Source organism: Pectinophora gossypiella, chromosome 7 (assembly GCF_024362695.1).
Source record: "Pectinophora gossypiella chromosome 7, ilPecGoss1.1, whole genome shotgun sequence".
NCBI lineage: Eukaryota > Metazoa > Arthropoda > Insecta > Lepidoptera > Gelechiidae > Pectinophora > Pectinophora gossypiella.
This window is the reverse complement of record NC_065410.1, coordinates 12,577,388-12,597,226: the sequence shown is the minus strand read 5'-3', so window position 1 is coordinate 12,597,226 and position 19,839 is coordinate 12,577,388. Positions and strand designations below refer to the sequence as shown.

General features: G+C 37.7%; 1 protein-coding gene across 4 annotated transcripts in view; it reads right to left on the bottom strand.

Moving 5' to 3' along the window:
- The window catches only part of LOC126368367 (uncharacterized), a 141,861-nt gene that overhangs the window by 23,991 nt on the left and 98,031 nt on the right, over positions 1 to 19,839 (bottom strand). For all 4 annotated transcript variants that reach the window (XM_050012295.1, XM_050012298.1, XM_050012296.1 and 1 more), the window contains exon 4: positions 4,826 to 5,013. In XM_050012295.1, the coding sequence (XP_049868252.1) occupies positions 4,826 to 5,013 (188 nt within the window). The remainder of the gene's footprint in view (positions 1 to 4,825; positions 5,014 to 19,839) is intronic.

The window sequence follows — 19,839 nt, the reverse complement described above, 5'->3', positions numbered from 1 at the left end:
GTCGTAAGAGTTTGCTTACTACGGCATACGACTTCTAAATATCGCTATTCGGGAGAATTTCAGAGAAATATACCTATTTTCTTGTTCTTACTTTTCAGAGCGTGATTTTTCCGTAGTCAGGTTTTAGTTTTTAAAGTTATTTTTTTTACTTTATAAATAATATACTTAGGGATTAGATCATTAAGTACATTAAAACACACAAAGGACATTATAATGTAATTAGGGGTACTTAGAGGTAGGCGTATACGGTACATCTGAGATACGCATGCATTTACTGCTATTCAAAAATATACCTTCCCAATATTGTCTGTTGCGAACTTGGCTGTTCCTTCTGTCAAATTAATCAAGACAGGTAAACATCCTATCAACAAATAGACTCACATTCGCTAAGGAGGTTTTTCTAAAAGAAAAGCGTCCGAACCGTGTTGTAAATAAGTAAACATTAAGTTATTATACCGTGAACAGCCTCCGTGGCTATATAGTTATGAACAGCCTCCGTGGTCTAGTGGTTAGAGCGTTAAGCTCACGATCTGGAGGTCCGGGTTCGATTCCCGATGGGGACATTGTCGAAATCACTTTGTGAGACTGTCCTTTGTTTGATAAGGACTTTTCAGGCTTGAATCGCCTGATTGTCCGAAAAAGTAAGATGATTCCGTGTTTCGGAGGGCACGTTAAGCCGTTGGTCTCGGCTATTAGCCGTAAAAACACCTCCACCAACCTGCATTGGAGCAGCGTGGTGGAGTATGCTCCATACCCACTCCGGTTGATTGAGGGGAGGCCTGTGCCCAGCAGTGGGACGTATATAGACTGGTTATGTATGTATGTATATAAGTTATGTAGATAGTATAAATTCATCCCCTCAAATGAAGATGTTATGACTGTTCAAATAAACTGCAATATCGGTTAGTATCCTTACACATCGTCTCTTGTGACAAGATGCGCCTCGGACACTTTTTTACAGAGATCGGTTGTCTATTTGTTATGCGAGATCTACGAGGTATATTTATGAACTATAAACTCTGAGTGGGTTAACAATACGAGTGTATCCGAACATTACGTAGACCCTAAAACAGCACACTGTTTTGCACAACACAGGTAATAAAATGGTCTCGCGGTCGCCAGCACCCCCGGCCAAGTGGGGGGTTTACAGTTTATTACGAAAAGTCGGCTGACGCAGGCCGCGGGTTTTCATAAACTTTTTACGTTTATACCCTCGGTTCGGTGCGAGTGCTGGCGGAAGCGATATTGTTATTTCTTACTTGTTAACTTATTAGATGATGTAACAAAATAAATTCCGCCGAGAGAATGGCCCCAATTCCTGCAGACACCTCCACCTTTAAGTTGAATCCGCCATTTTCTTATCCACTGAAAAGGAACCATTGCTATGGTTTCGTAGGTGGCCGAGGGGAAAAGAAAGGGACGGATGATTGACAACTGTTAATTTTAAAACGAATGAATAACCCAGGCGCATAAAATCTTGCTGGTATGCAACAAAATGGTATGTCTACAGGAATCAGCACCATTATCTCGGGAATGTCGTAGAAATTAACTATGGGAATAAGAGTTTTTCACTGTCGTTTCAACTTTTTCTTTGGACGCGAACTTCAAAAGTGGAAGTTGTCTTTCATTTATATTCTATAACATAAATAGCTTATATATACGTTATATCTTATACCTATTTATATTATGTCTGTGGATAAATAACCAATTTTTAATGTATTAGTCGCGTACAGTGGGAATCTAACCTACCCCCTCCCCCCACCTACACGACAAATGGCGTTTTTACTACGTTTATATTGTTACGCACAACACGAGTTATTTCAAATTGCACTTTATTTTACACTACATTGTAAGTGTTTCAGTAGCATTTTTCACAGCTAATTTCAGTGGGGACAATTTTGCTTGTAGTTCGTATTTTATTGGACTTGGCGACAATTTTATCGCCAGGCTTTTCAGTCGTAGTCCTTTATCTTGTGTAACGAGTTAATCTATTTTGAATGTGTTCCTCTAGTTAACTTGTAATAGGTATGTACCATTGGTTTTTAAAAGATGTGTTGCTGTTGCAGTTTCTTGTCATTTCTTCTCCTCAGCCATAACACTTTGCGAAATGACGTAAATTCAAAAATGTTACATTGACCTTCAACTACTCGTAGTTTATCCATGATAATTACGTTGAATAAATGATTCTGATTTCTGATTTCTTTGGTACTCTGTATAAAATGTACGAAATTTTTTGTATTTTAATTTTAATCATCATGGCGTGAGCTTATATGTATAGATCCCTCAGCGCTACCCATTTATCCAGTCAAGTTACATTTAAAAACTCACGAAAAAAAAATACATATAACAGTATGTAACTACAAAGTTTTTTTACTCCTTTACTGACGGTCTGGGGTCTTTTCAATTTATTACAAATTCCGAAGGCTTTATTAAAAAACCGTCGACATCTGTACTTCAACAAACTGCTTAACCATTCCAAGTATAACTAAATAGGAATTCGCTTCTGTGAATACTTAAGTCGTCAAAACAAGTCCGGTGCTCTGTCGCTTTGGCGATGAATTTGCATTCTACATTGCGTTGCAGTCCGAATCAGTCAAAGTTAAACATGGCAGACTAAACTCTACTACTCATTCGCATAAGACACTTGAAGGGGTTGGTAATACGGAATAAATTATCAAAATGCTAATCATGTGATACATAGAAGCCAGTTTGATGAATAAAAATGAAAATCAAACTCAATTTTCTTTTTGACTGATTTTTATTATTTCTTGATTAAAAATTCATAAATAAATTAAATAGACAAAAACAATTGTTTTTCGTCAGTTTTAGATCTGTCTTGCGTTAGTAATCATAATTTCATGATTGATATTTGACCTAGGAAACTACCTATTTCCGTTCAATATTTTCAATTCAGCCAACAAAATTGTCACAAGTTTGAAGTGGCCTGATGACTGTCGGTAGCCAGGATGAACTGTTTTAAAGCCCCTACAAAAATTGAAATTAGAAACTAATCGCTACCAGACACTCTTCGTATTGTAGGTTACACAGCGCTAGCGCATGGCTAGCGGAGGCAGCTCAGGCAGCACCTCGCGTCATAGCAGCTTCAGTCTCTACGTGTCAGGGTATCGGACAACACGCGAATTAATCCTGTTGATAAAACACGTGATTGTTTGTACTAAATGTATGATTGTATCAGCTGATATATATTTGGACAATAGACTCTGAACTTCAATACAGTGTTTTACTTCTGAATTCCTAACGCACAAGCCAACGTAGAGGCTCACCTAGAGGTCCTGCCAACCCTCTAGGGTCGCACACATTCATACTTCCCAATCATCTCTAAAGATCTCTAAAGTATCTACAATTAATTGAACAAAGTATTGGTTTAGAGTATTCTAAACTATCACCGGTTTATCCATCCGTCCATCACCGGTCAAAACTTTATAATCATGAGTTTTATTGAAGTGCACATTGATTTTGATTTTGTCGCCCCGGACGAAATTGTGATAAATGTTTTACCACTGGTTGCCTGGAAGAAATTGCTGCTTGAATTGTATTGCGATTGTATTGTATCTTTCTTCAATGTGTGTAAAACTTGTTTTATATGTTGTGTGCAATAAGGTATATTTGTATTTTGAGTATAATTTTATGCTATTTTTGTTGACGTGACTTATAGATTTGCCGTAAATGGCATTACGTACTTAGGCGGTCAAATGGGGAGAACTGAGGGCTCTCACCTGGGTTATGCCAGTCGTTTCCATACTAGGTATCACAACTGGTTATATAATTATATTCAATACTTAGCTTACATCCGATTGGCTTTTGGACACTGTGGTCAGCGCCAATTAAACATTGTGGTTAACTAAATAATGACTTGTCAAAGTAGAACGAAACTATTGCAAGTTGCTTTATTTGTACATGTTGAATTTATTGCTGGTTCGGTTTTAAAGCGAGAGCAAACTTTAGTAGCAAAATGCTTTTAACAGTCTGTTGCTGGGAATCTCTGTCGCCTTGGTAAATTATATAAGCTACTCCAGTTTTTAAGTATAATTACATTTTGTACACTTCTTTCTCTGGAACTCGATTAGTTGTTTGTATATCCTTACTGGAAACCATTTGTTTAAACTGTTTAAACACAAATAGTTCTCGCATATTTCATGTGTTTTTGGACTTAGGGGATAAACAAACAATTATTATTAACGAGTGCTGTCGTCTGTTGGTTCTGCACTTAGCGAATTGGCAAGTTTTTTTTTTGCGGAACATCTTTTACTCTTCTTGAGAAACATAGAACATGTCACCCTATGTCGATCGTATATGGTCAGATCAATGACAAACTTCTTCAACCTTGTGTCAGGGTTAATTTGATCTGCAATAGACCCACATGAAAAGGAAGAAAGAAAAAATACTTATTACATACATAATACACACATACTACACACTAGTCGACATACTAATGTTTTACATATTAAAAGAACATAATACAATTATGAATGTATGCCGAAATGATTTCACCTCGGCATAATACCATAGCTTAGACTATGGCGCTGATTTTCAGTACATGACTTATGTAACGAAATATTTATTGGGGAAAAATAAATAGTATCCGGAACCTACTGCTGGCTTAACGTGCCTTCCGAAGCATGTATCATCTTACTCGAACAAACGGGTGATCAGCCTGCCTCCTAACCAAATTAGGGATCCTAAAGTGTTTTTTGTGATTATTTTCCTAACGGGATTCGAACTTAGGACCTTGTTGTCAACGCTCAACCAATGGAGTAAGGGGACTGTATATTTTTTCAGCAGCTGTTACAGTCAGTGTACTCACGTAGGTGGTAAGTCCGGCGAGCGGTACGTTGTTGGCAGCGAGCAGTAAGTCCCGCGGGGCGAGCCGGCCGGTACGCCATGCGGGCTGCGGCGGGTACAGCCTGCGGATCCGCACTAGGCCTCCGCCCCCGCACACCGACATCCCCAGCCCGCGCCCGTCCTTCTCTACTACTACGGTGAACGTGTTTTCTGTTGGCAAGAGAAAAACTGGTTTAGATTGGTTATCTCAAAAAATATTTAATAATAAAATATACACGACAAATATAAAAAACACTTTATTGCACACTTTACAAAACATTCACAGGATAAACTCATTCTAAGGTGGGCAAAGGCGGCCTTATCGCTAAGAGCGATCTCTTCCAGACAATACTATATCCTCTTCGCCAGAGGATATAGTACACTAGTATATATATCCGATATAGGATAGGACGGACACCGTAGACGTGGTAGACCCCGGAAACGATGGCGCGATGATCTCGACGGTTATCGAAAAGACTGGATAGAGCAGAACCGGGATACTTGGAAAGACATGGGGGATGCCTTTGCCCAGCAGTGGGATCACACAGGCTAATAATAATAATAAAATATACAGGATGTTAGTGACATCGTAATTAAGAACTGAAGGGGATGCTTCAGCTCAGGATTCTAAGTGAATATTAAGTGGTAGAGCCATAATTGATTAGGAGACACCTTGTATTGAATACGAAATTCTACTATGGATCCTCACATTACACTAATAGGGACTTTCCAGGCTAAGATCCCCAAAAATAATACAGATGGCGTTGTTCAGTTTAAACGTGATAATTACCTATTTTCTCAATCAATCAATCAATAATACTTTATTGCACAACAACATATATAAAGGACACTCATTACTCATTCATTTCTCATTTATTTTTTTCATTTCTCATTCCTTGGGTACATAATTATTCCAAAATAAGTAAGGGCGTAAGCATAAATAAAATCAATTGTTGCTACCTATATTACTTCTCTTTATTTTGATCAGAATAATAATGGGTAGAAGATGCAATTGTGCCTGGGTGTAAGAAAAAAGGTCATCATTTATACCCAAAAACAAATATGAAAGATGCATGTGCCGTTATCCATGAAATTTAAAGGTTAAACGAAGAAAGAACTGTACAGCGCCATCTATATTGATTTTGAGGACCTTACCATGGAAACTTCCTCATTGTTGCGTGGAATTCTTTGTTTGACCTTTAATAGTGTTCTGATGAAAGTGCCACGAGCTGAACCTGCCACGTGTAAACTAAATCAATAAGATTGCATCATGGAGATACGACGTTAGATTCTATTTCCACCTATTTTTTTTTAATTAAGATGGGTTTGCTCTTGACTTCGTTCTTCCACAAGGAGAAGAGTTCGACGTTGGAACGAGCTTACCCAGAAAATGCCTATTCACCCGTGCCTAATCCCCCTTTTCCTTGACCCTACGTTGTAAACATCCATTTAAATTAAAAGGCTCAGTCCATTATTATATAAAATACGAATAATGAACTCTATTTTTGCATTTTTCAACCCAATCTGAATACAAAGACGTAACACGAAAATTATACTCACGGAAAGTAGGCATTTTACCCAAATAACATAGATATATAGGGTAGGAGCAAGTCGTTATTTCAACCTGCTGACGTCACTTGTCGCGAGGGTGATATTGTTACCGACAGGGAGGGACCCACACCCAAGAATACTGTTTGCACAATAATAGTAGGCATCTAACGTCCTCTGCAATAAAACTTGAGAGGCTCAAAGGCAGTAACCATTTTACAGCGACAACACAACTATAATTACAGAATGAACCGTGCAATACGCATTAAGATGCTAAGGAAACTCGCTGAGAGATCATTTAATTTGAATAAGTTTTAAGCTGATTACAGGAGACGAAGCCTACTTGAAAGTTCTGTAATGATCTTTAAGAAGAAACGGGGGTTTTATTTTCAGAGTAACTTAAGTAGCTGTAACTGTCTTGGGGCTTAAAATTACGGGCGTGCGCCGTGAGTTTGGTTATGTTGGGGACTCGAGATACTTGTAGGGATGCGGTGAACCCTCTTGGGTTCAGGTGTGCTTTCATTTCCCATAAAACAAACGACAGTTAAGTGCGGTTTGTTTGACCATTATTAACGTTGTTTATACGACCCTCTCGGTACACCCTGGCCCGACCTCACACAAGTACGCTTTAAATACCTCGTAAGTACTTTATTTGTTTGAAAGGAATTCCTAAAGCCGAAAATTCCTTCCTTCCTACTTCTCTTCAAAGCAAATGTTTGTCTTTGCAGAAATTCTTTTCCAGGGAGTTTCATCAAGCTCTTTGTAAGTTTGTGGATTAGATTATTTAAGGCTGTCACACTGGCCTGTTTCTGTCTAACTTTGTCCAATCTTACTTTGCCATCTGTTCCGTTACTTTGTTACCAGGGATTTATATTACTGAACGGAAAAGTCCCGATGAATTGAGAACCTCTTCCTTTTTTGAAGTCGGTTATTAATTAAGATCATAGAGTAAAGTAAAGCCATTTGGTGAAAATATAAACCTATTCTAGAAAATTTTGGGTCCGAATGATTTATCCGTTGATAATTAATATTGGTTTCCAATATATCAGATGGAAGGAAGACAAGTGTCTATTCACGGTCAATTTAAGACCCTTTTTGGGTGGTAACGGACATCAGAGGGCGAAGAACATGAATTATACATCAGGACTGTTCGCTCATTTGGGACAAAGCGATCTCTTTCAATTCCATTTGTTTCTTACGGTTATGGAACGGAGAAAAAATTGATGTCGATAATTTGACACGGGGAAAATTGAACAAATGCTATATTTTGTGGGTTATTATCAACATGTCATCGGCAGGGGCCTAAAACTAGTTACTGTTCGAAAAATAAAACATTTTCCTTCCGTTACAAATGTGGTGAATTTTTATTTTACTTCAGAACTGTGAGAGTACGTGCGTTCCGTACTCATTCTTTTGGACACAAGAGGCGCGTCTTCATTTAAACAGCTTTAAACTTTTAAGCTTTAAAATTTAAACAGATACATAAGTCCACAAGACCGAAATACAAAATGAAAACACAAAATGTTTCTTTTACCGAAAGTTTGAAATCCGAAACCTCAAAACCTCAAAATTCCGAAAGCTGAAATACCGAAGACTAAATATTCCGAACACTAAAATATTGACGACTAAAATCCTGTAGAGTAAAATATCAATATATTTCTAGTTCAATCTATACTAAGGGTAGTCTAAGCATTCTTTTTCGCTCGAAGTAAGCATTATTTACCTAAAGTATAGACACGCGAATTGATGCTGTTTTGAGTACAACATTCAGCTCATTACATTGTTCATTATTACCGTACATTATAGATTCAAAGACAAATTACTGTACAGACATACCGTAGCCGTAGTAACTGATACTTAATCTGTGTCTATACAACCATTAGTCTCTAGGTCTCTGTATATAGAAGGAATCGAATCACCAGCGGAATCGATGACAGCGCTCTAATCGAATAATCAACATTCACCATTAATCAATTATTCACTTAGCTCGACTAACTCAGTCGATAGTTCACCGATAGGTACGTTTGTAAAAGCTTCTCCGAAATCAATTATTGCCATGTTTAGATAAATAACAAACAGGCCCTGTTCTCCATTTTCACTATCTGACAAGTATAGCTTCTCCAGGATTTCTCTAAGCCCCCACTACCCAATCGGCGACTAAGACGAGCACGATCGTGTAGAGGTCTTGCTCGGTTGTACTTGTCGACCATACCTACTAAGACAGACTGCTTAACGTGTCCTCCAAAGCCCGGATCTATCTTACATTCAGGACAATCAGATTTCAGCCTGCAATATCCTGACTAAACCAGGAAAAGTCTCACAAAGTGTTTTTTGACGTTTTCCAAACGAGAATCGCATCCAGAAATTCCGGGTCGTAAGCCCAACGCTTAACCACTGGACCACGGGGGCCGTTTTTGTGTCTATTACACTTCTGTGAGGACACCTAACACCTGACTCCTCTGATAGACTACACTGATATAAATACTAAATATAGAACATACTAAAATTGTCTTTGTCCCAACTGGACAACAGCTGAGCATCCAGTTGTGATATTGGCAAAGTTGTTAGTTCAGCGGTTGGTCACGAACTCGCTCCGATAACCTATATTCTACGACTAAACGCATTATTATTAAATAAATACTCGTATTTTATAGCGGCAAGTTAATACTTGCAGAGTAATATTTGCATTGCAAACACGACTCGATAGTTTTTTTATTCTATAGCGATATTACCCACCATCCGATATGAGCAGAAGAATGCATTTCGCTTTGAGGCTGTGAAGCGTTTATGTCTTTTGTTTATATATATCTATTTAGGTTAACTGGTGGAAATGGTTTGTTATTGAGAAGTTATTCCACGTACTTATTAAATCTGTTATAGGTCGCTGGTTCGAAACCAGCACAGGCTTAAAGAACTAACTGTCGAATTTGTTTTCGAATTCATGTTTGGATCAAAAATGATTATCACGTGCTCAGCGGTGAAGTAACATATTGCCGAGAAATGTGTTTTCGGAGGTATGTGACCTAACCTGTATTGGGCTGATTTTCCGGGTGAGAAGGTCAGACAGGCAGTCGCTTCTGTAAAAAACCGGACCTTTCAAATCTTCAGGTTAGGTAAGAGGTCCCTGTGAAAAACGGGATAATGCTAGGGAGACGATGACCTCAGCATGAGGCATATACACTTATTGTTAAAGTTCAATATGTAAAAAGTATAGCTGTATCGCGTGTTTTTGCTCGGACATCTAATATCCAATTTCGACAGAATTAGATTTATTGTTCTGTTTGCTTCATTCCACTTTTGTCTTTCTTCTAACTTCTTATACATACATCGCATTTTCTTTTTATTTCAAAAACAAACTGGAACAGGGTTCAGTTAATTTATTTTAGCGCTTATCTTTTTTTCAGTAGGTAATATTAAACATAGATTTTTTTTACCTTTGATGGGTTTGTTCTTGGCCCCAGACTTGCTCGAAGGCATTGACAAGACCTAAGATGCCCTCGCCCAGAAGGTGCCTGTTCACTCTGGCCTTGAAAGCACGGGTTATATGCATTCGGAAAAACAGAAGACGGCAAAGAATTCCACTCCATTCCCCAAGATTATGTAGGTATCTACGAAGTGATAATTCAATTTTGGAATTTTGGAATTATCTCTTCGTAGTTTGGTAATTTTACCAATTTGGTAAGTTATAAAAAATATGTAAAATACATTTAATTTAAATCAAATAATATATATAATTTGATAAGTTATTATTATTATAATTTGGCAGACAATCAACCATAGGTAAGATCCCTATCAACATATATCAATTTTAAGACTTTATATTGGTGCTGATTCCATTAAACACCATCTAAGTTTATTTTGAGTTATGCCTGTCATTTTCTTATCCGCCGAAAAGGAAAGCAAGCAAGTGAATTTTAGGCAGTTCAATTTTAAAATTTTATATTGCCCAATAACCCAAAAGAATTAAGTTGACAGCACACGTCAAACGGATTGCATACGAGCGAGATGCCTATTTTATTCGCCCAGGTTATTAATTGATTTTAAAATTCACAGTTGTCAATCATCCGTCCCTTTCCTATTCGGCGGATAAGAAACCGACAGGTATAACTTAAAATAAAATTAGGGTGTGTGTGCAGGAATCGCGGGCGGGTGGGCGCCTCTTACTTCAGTAGGCCGGAGTGAGATGGTGGCTGAGTTCGAATAGGGACCAAGACCTACGGGGTATAACGTAGAACCCTTGCCCAGGGATATGGGTGAAGACCTCAACGCTTGCAGAGGCGAAGATGGGAGCCATCGGTACGGCAATGCAGGACGGAAGGGGCAAGTCACAGGGACTGTAACCTGGAACCTGACAGAGGGCAGCAGTAACTATCAGTACTATTCAGAGGCGGAGGACAGGAGTCCTAGTATGGCTTTGTAATAGACTACTCTGGGCGCCATCCCACTTGCGTCAGACAGAGTACTGCGGGGCGGAAGGCAAGAGGGAAACCACTGCCCTATTTTTCCCCTAATAAAGTAGCATGGAAAATGCTGCACCGACAAGAGCGTGGCTCTTAAATTGAGGATAATGATGTGCAGGAATCGGAGCCATTATTACAAAAGTAGCTGCGAGTTTTCAAGTTCGTACTACTTGTGGCCCTTTCCACCTCGCGATTACGGGCGTGAGGTTATATGTGTATTACGTAAGTAGGATACAAAGGGAAATTGACCTTTATAATATGTTCAGTGATTTAAACTTACTGTTCACGTCATTTCAAACTCAGTAAACATTACTTAGAAATCTATAAAGTTTACCGTTTATATATAATAACGCATTGGCCCATAACTAATGTATAATGTGAATATTCGCAACTGTACGTAAAACTATCCTCATGTATTTAATTATGCTTAATTCCAAAACATTCTAACCCTCGTCCTAACTTTATTGGCTTGCTTACTAACTAGGGGCAGCATTAGTTTCAATCGTGACTTGCAAAAGTTATTTACGCATTTAACTTGATAAAACGAATGGGTCATTAATTTTAAGTGACGGGCTGGTAACCTATGTGGCTAAATATTGTAGTTTTTTTGATGCAGACATGTTTATGGGGACACTGAGGACTTTCACTCATCAATAAAGCAAAATTTGGGAGATGAGGGGGTCTAAAAAGGTGATAGAAAAGTAATTCCGTCGTCGTGTCAAAAAATCTGAAAAGCAATAATGCAATTTGACATTTGCGTATATGAAAATAAGTACGCAATGTCAACTAATGCGAAATAGCAATACCTATTGATTTTTAGATGAATTGCTTTGATGTGGCGTTTTTAACCCCTCAGGCTTGAGCACTCCCACGTGGTTGCCAGTGTATCTTTATCGCCATTTTGGATTCGAGTAAAAATGTATGAAAGTTCCATTACCGTTTCCATTGCGCCCGCGGCGCGTCGCCATGCTCGCTCTGCCCAAATTCCATTTTTATTCAAACTCGATACGACGGTAAATTCGTATATTATTCATATATTTGGCGTGACTTATAGTACTATGACATTAAATACTAGGCCGGACAAATAGGGAGCGCTGGGGTCTCTAACCCGGTACAATATTTAAAATAACAGGCTGAGAGGATTAAGGAAATGAATGAAGGAAGAAATTGCTCTAGAGCAATAAGGGCGCCCAAATTGTACGGTATTCATGTGTTATGTCTAATTAATTGAAATTTAGTTCTGTGCAATAAAGTATATTTCATTTGATTTGATTTGAAGGAAATCGTCGACTACGCCGGCGGGGTCGACATCGGGGTCCTGAAGTGTTTGTTGTCGCGAGCTGATTGGCTGTTTCTATGGGTATAGTGCTGCTACTTATTATTACGTTACATTTTTCTACGCCCGGGGTGATAAGCATGTGGAACATTGTAATAATTTCCTTTTCGTCTCTGTCTAAACGCTCTCTCTCTTTCTAACCGCCCGTTTTCACTAAACGGAACCACCAAGACAGCATAGTTCTACATAGCTCACCTAGAACACAAGTCTACACGTACCTATAAAGGACACGGCTTAATCGAATCCCCTTGATGCGAGCTTGTAAACAAACACCAGTACAGGCCTTGTACACCCACTCACACAAGTACATACATACTATTGAGCCAGCAGCGGGGTAAAGGAAACCTGAGCTCTGGAGTGTTGTGTTACGCCGCATATGTATGAGAACCTTATAGGTAGAGACTGCTAGTATTGAATGTTATAGTTTCCATTGTAACTGCGAAGTTTCGGTCAATAATGTCGATCATATTCGGTGGACAATAGCTGTCTTGTAGTTTCAGATAGCCATTTGTGAATTGGAAGGGTAGCTACAACTCTATTATAATAGTCCAAGTCAAACGTATCCAAAGTTATCTGGCGTATTGACAATTACTTTAGACGAAACCAAAGTGAAATAAGATTAAGTTTGTGTCTTCTAGAATGAGTACAAATATTTACTACATTTTTGTTCCTTCCTAACCCCAGTAGGTATCGAACAAAAATGTTCTATCCATCCTTCAATAAAAGATTGGAACTCACTGATGCAAAGCACTGAATCACTCACTACACTGCCAACTGCAAACGGTATCGAGAATTACTCACTGGTCGAAAACAATTTCAATACAGTTGCATTTGAATTATGCGTTTGAATTGAATATTTCAACAAGTCTCGTGTGAGAATTTCTAATGTAACATAAGCTCACGACTATACTCCCAATTGGGTTAGTCAGAGAAACATCCAACGCAAAATGAACAAAGTACCCGCGCTTCACCGCGTCTTCCGTTAGACCAACGTGATCGGTGGTGAGCCGTATCACCGTATATAATAGTTCTTTGTGTGAGATTCTCTCAGAATTCTTCTCGTGTTTCTCTTCTATACTTATGCACCAACATGATGGCATATCCATATAGTATGGTATGGTACGGCGGTAGTCTAGTTTGGTCATTTATCCAACTTACGACTTCAATTAAAATTGCGGTTGCAAGATATCTTCTGGTAACTTGTAGTGGTGGTGCACACCCCGACTAAAATTACAAGCGTCGATTGTGTCTGTATTAAAACAGATTTAGTATGCTTTAGTGTATCTAGTACAAACGATTTGATGTTTTCATTTCTACGTGTCACTCACTACTCTCAGAAATCATCATAAAGTACATCTCACAAATCGCAGTAAATATCGAATCCACGATTTACTTTAGTGGAAATAAAAAGTATGTGTATATCGCACAATGGTATAGATCCGGGTGGAACAATAGACGCGCGCAGGACCGGTCACGAGGTGTGCGCAAGAGTTCATCGATCTAAACACTCACTATTTATCACTTAGTCACTCACTGGACTTAAAACTGCTTTTGTAATTCATTTAGTTATTACGTTCATTCATTATTTTCCTAAGTAGGTTATTTGGGATAGGGTTTCCATCCAACTTGGTATAATATTATGTGTTTAAAGTAACTCAATAAAGTGCAAATAGAACATCTGTGAAATAAATATTTATTTCAGTACTTAATAATTGTAAAAATATTAACATGCATAAAAAAACTTTGGTATTTTTTAAACTTTTCGAATCTGGATGGTAACTGGCATCGGTAAGATTGTACTATACTAAATTATTATCTTAATCCACAGGAAGTGCGCGTGAGTTCAACGGTCTATCTACTGGGAGGTAATCGTACCTCAACTAAGTACTTACAATATAAACTTACAGTGTAACAACTACATCAAAATATTATATAAAGAATGAAATGAAACGTCATGAGTAGTCAATGTGGTGCACCAATGAGTTAGTATATTAGTATTCATCTAACAAAGTTGGCTCGACCATTATAGACGGCGATGCGGCTCATCACCTATCACGTTGTTCTAACATCAAGCTCGGTAAGGTGTGGATACTTAGTTCATCTTGCCATGGATATACCTCTGACAACCCGAATTGGGTAGTTTCCTAAGTTGAAAATAAATCATAAAATTCTGATTACTAAATTAAGACAGATCTAAAGCTGACAAAAAACGTTTTCCTTTTTCTATTTAACTTATTTATGAATTTTAATAAAGAAAAATTAAATAACAATTGCGATATTTTGTCACTTTTTCTATGACGTCACAAGTTGCTTTTTCATACACATTCCATAGTAAGTTCGTATTTTGACGTTTAGAAAAAAGTAACTGATGAACTACCCTATTGTGACATAGTCATAAGCTTATGTTATGTGAAATGAAATGAAGAAATAACGTAGAACTAGTGAGTGTCATAAAAGCGTGGACACTTCGCAATGCCGATTATGCCGACCTTATACTATTATAACAGTCATTTCTCGCACTCGTAAAATGCTACATTTAAGTGTCAAAATTTTCCCGAATACACTGTAGTTGATAGTCTTAAGTTACTGTGTATGTGAGTTCAATCGTGTGTCCGTGAAGCTGTTATACTGTTTTTATTATCATTAAACCTGAACAGATATAGTAGCTCCTATACAGACAGTCGTAAATGCTCACTACTGTGAATAGACAAGATCGACTGAATACCAAACATGCTTTCTCCCATAAGGGTCTTTATGTCACTTTAAATTTATTGGCGTTGAGAAATATATGGAACTGGATATATTTTGATATTTATACTTATCTAAGTACTAGAATCTCTCTCATACATACATAAACTTACGACCGTAATCCCTAACATGGTTGGCAGAGCCAGAAGTAATCAAAGACAACTTGCAGCCACTTTTGATACGATGTCTTAAGAATATTATGAATTGATGACCCTTATGGTGTCGGGATCAGCCTAACGCCCACACCAATGGTGCTTCATGTAAGAAAGGACAGATCCCTCTGTCAGATAATTCTTTTACGTAGTATCATATAAGGTACACATCAATGTTTACATTTAGTAACAGGTCCCTGTTTACTACCCGACTTATCGTACAATTTAAGGTGAACGTCAGGACCGCCTATGTAGTATCGCGTATCATAATGAAATATATGCAGAAAGATAGTACGGATTATGTACTTAGATATACAGTCATGAGCAATATAATGTACCCACTTTAGGACTCTGTCGCACTAACATTTTTGACATTTAGTGAGACTTAGGTACAGTTCAATTTGTCAAAAAAATTAATGTGACACGGTACCAAAGTGTATAAATATTGATGCTCGTGACCGTACTATACTAAGACACATATAGATATATGTACTTAAAAGCTTCGAACGTTAAATGGTATGTCTCATACATCCTGACGACAGAACCACGTGTGTGTGTGTGTGTGTTTCTATATTTCGTTAACAGCAACAACTATCATTCTGAAACCTACGTCGATATTTAGTACACCAATTTAAGTGGGAAGCATGTAAGTACTTGAATAAATATGACGGAGTAAGTTTTTAATTCAAAATGCATTAACAATTTCTTTTCGAGTGAAACATAACAAAACATGTTTCCGATGCTTGGCTAAAACTGACATGACGCAACGCACAGAAATGACTTTGTAGGAGAATTTCCACAAGCCACAATGTGAGTTAAATACCCAAGCCGACTATGTCTCATGCCATAAATTCCCAAGTTTCCGTTCCTGATGAGCTATGTAATGTTCCCCGCAGATATTTATTTTCTAAGTGGTTCGTTTACATTACAAGTATCATTATCATACCCCGGACACTTCATACGAAAGACCTCGTTATATACAGACACTACACATTGACGTTGTCGTACACGCGCAACTGTGTGCGTGTGTCTGATGCCCTTACGATTAAAGACTAAAGTAAGACCGAGGGGGGGGGGGTCTGGAGCTAAACCAAGCTCAGCGGGGTATTATTCCTTAGTCCATGTCATTATTTTTTAGACAAAGTTTTTATTACAGGTTAGGTGTATGGTTCGATGTATTCAAACATGGCATTTTAGCTCAATAAACCAATCGGGAAGTCTGCTTTCTTAACAGTAATGTTTTTTGTGGGACTACGATTTTACGTCAATGGTCTTTATACGTTATTCAGCTGTTCAAAGGTCTACAAATCCCGGGAATCTGTGGATATCCCGAAATCCCCTTCGTTACATGGGATCGTTACCGTGCAGACTTTGGCAAGTTAACCGGAAACTTTCTAAGGAGTTGGCACGTTTCTTATCAGTGCTTGTATGGGATGCTTAAGACAGATTGAATTTTAGCAACTTATATTTGTCAATTTCTCTGTACATACTAAAAGAGTGGATTCAATCAATCAGTATTTTTTTTAGCCAAGTGTTATTTAAGACCATTACTGCCAGACGTGAACTTGACACACTTTAAACCCTTTAAGAGTTTCAGTGTCGTAATATATGAATTTCATGTAATAGTATATTTTGATTTTAAATAAAAAAAAATCCGTGTGTAACTGAACAGTCACAAAAGGTATTCATAAAAAAGAGTTATTGAACTGAATACAATTTATTTGTAAAAAACTTGGTAAAAGATATAAGATAAGGCCTTAAAGTCTAGCAATATATAATAAGTAATTGAGCTTTCCACTCAACATTGACCTTTTGTTAAACTGTCACCTAGCTGATCTTATCCGCACTTAAGTCTAAGAAACCTTATAACAAGTGAGGATCAAACCTTTGTTCCCTAGGTCAAAAACCGACCATTTACACGATTACAGTCAAGAGTAAATAAAGGTTATTTAAACGTGTTCTGTGTATCTTCATTTGGCCATAACTTCACTTATTATTGGGAAAAATTGTGACTAATGCGAGCTTCTTATTTCAACAAAAGACACATCGTGTGTAAAACTATGTTAACATGGACTAACACCGAGGTTTTTGTTGCAGCTTCCTTCCCTCGCCTATACAGGTTGTGAGAAGATATCATAGTTAGCGAATGAGACATTCGTTATGTAAAAATTGACAATTCAAAGTGTAACTATGTTAACCACAGAATAAAGATATTTTTGAATTTGAATTACACTTTATTACACCAAAATAAAATCAAATAGTTACAAAAGTGACTTAACTGCTACACGGCAAATGGCTGCCTTATCGCTTAAAGTAATTCTTTCAGGAAACCATAAGGTGGTCCTTTCGAAGAACTGCTTATACTGTATTGTGAGGTGGATTACCAACCTCATGAACCCTGGTGCCAGGGTTACTAATGGGTATTCCGAAGTGGAATCTGTTTGTGACATCGTCGCATAGGTATTGGGCACAAACCTTCACGAAATTGGAAGTTCAAAAACAAAACATAGTTTTTAAAACAATCTTCACACACTAATCATCCGCAGCGCTTATACATACTCTCTTTATTTAAGAGCTGCGATTTTGACGATGGAGTAATCGCCATTCCTCTCCTCTTCTCGCCAAATCCCACCTCCTGATACGGTACGACCTGCACCTTCTCTTTTTTATCTTCATAAATGTTCTCGTAAGTCTACCCCTTCCTGCCTTTCCTTAAATTTTTGCTATGATGACTTATACATTGTAATGATGTATTATACGAAATCCCAGAAGTGACCACTGAAGCGAATCTATGTCTAACATGCTTCTGCTTATGTCAGCTCGCACAAGAATATCAAAGCTTTTAGCTGGTGTGAACCATGCATGCACGATGCTTAAGTAAACTCTAAATTAGTTGTCTGCTATATGAATAGTGAAGTAGTTTCTCATATCAAATATTTGAACTTAAAGAGCATTATAAATGTAATAGTGAGAATGGTTTCCGTAGCTTATTAGAGTGTGACAAAATGAAAACAAACGAATGTATGAAGTTTGAGTGGGAGTGAGTGTTTGCTTGTTACTGTATACAATTTCCAACATAACATGAACTTGCGACTAAAACGTGACAAAATATCGCAATTATTATTTAATTTTTCTTTATTAAAATTCATAAATAAGATAAATAGAAAAAGGAAAACGTTTTTTGTCACCTTTAGATCTGTCTTTATCATTTAATCAGAATTTTATGATTAATCTTCGACTTAGGAAACTACCCAATTCGGGTAGTCAGAGGTACATTAATCGCATGATGAACTAAGTAGTCACGGCTCACCGAGCTTTCTGTTAGACCAATGTGATAGGTGATGAGTCGTATTGCCGTTTATAATAAATAATTCGTTGCTGAATTTGCAAACTGACGTATCTGCAATATTTTGCTTAAATAATTTGTGTCTCATTGACAATAAAAAAATGCGCAAATCAGATTAGCGATTAATTGAGCCAATTGTATTAGTGAAAATAATAGCTCAAGTGTAACTCCGTGACCGTCTTCTATCTATCGTGTGGGTTGTAAGGTGGATGGCCAACCTCATCAACCCTGGTGTCAGGGTTATTTTTGAGCCGCTAAAGGCCCCTGACGTGACTCAAGTAACCACTACGTACTTACATCAGTACGTAGTAACCGGGCCAACGGGTTAACGTACCTTCCGAAGCACGGATCATCTTACTTCTGGACAATCAGGTGATTAGCCTCCGGCCTCCGTGGTCCAGTGGTTGAGTTTTCTGCTCACGATATGGAGGTCCCGGTGGGGACAAATCACTTTGTGATCCCTAGTTTGGTTAAGACCGGTACAGTGACAAAAACGAAGATAATCAAGAAGCCGTACCTTTAATAATGTAGGTAATACTTATGCTAACCTACTATAATAATTCAAAGCAGGCCGTTCCAAACTTATGGATCAAGAGAGACAGATAACTTGCAACTCTCTTCCTGTTAAGATATAGATACATTTACCCATAACACTTCGTATACCTAAGTATATAGCTATCTCTGTGTATAGCTACGTACATATCTATATATAACGTTGTACGTTCCTTCCGCTTGCTCATTCACCTATTGCGTGTTCTGGATCACCGCGCAATTCCATTGCTTATAGGGTTACCATAATGAAATTGTTGGCGAATTATTATGAGGAAAGGTTAGAACACTCGAACAGGGAATTTTTTTTCGTGGTCTATTCCATTTCGCATCAAAGAGTAAAAAATATATTATATTTAATAAAAGATGAGATAGATTTTTGATCACTTTGAACAGGCTTCTGATTTCTAAGTTAGCATTTTTGTAAACTCGTTTCTTTTTCCTTTCTTCTTTTGCATGCAGTGCTCACCTTTAATTAGTTACGCAATGAGATATAATGATTTAAATGTATTATGATGCATGAATATATTGTAGTAACTGTTGGTGTGCCAAATAAATAAATAAAAGATCTGTGGATTTTATTTTAGGCTGACTATTATAATATATTACTCATGTGATTCCTAAGGGCCCTATTTCATTAGGACACCTTATAAACGTTGTTTTACTGCATAAAACTGTTTAGGTACATTTTATTAAAGGTGGGACTATGGTGGCGCCACCATGGTATCTTAATGAGATCTACATATTATACAGTTACAACACTCACGCCTATTCCCCACAGGGGTAAGCAGAGACTATGGAATTCCATTTGCTTCAATCCTGACATACTTCTCTTGCTTCCTCCACATTCATCAATCG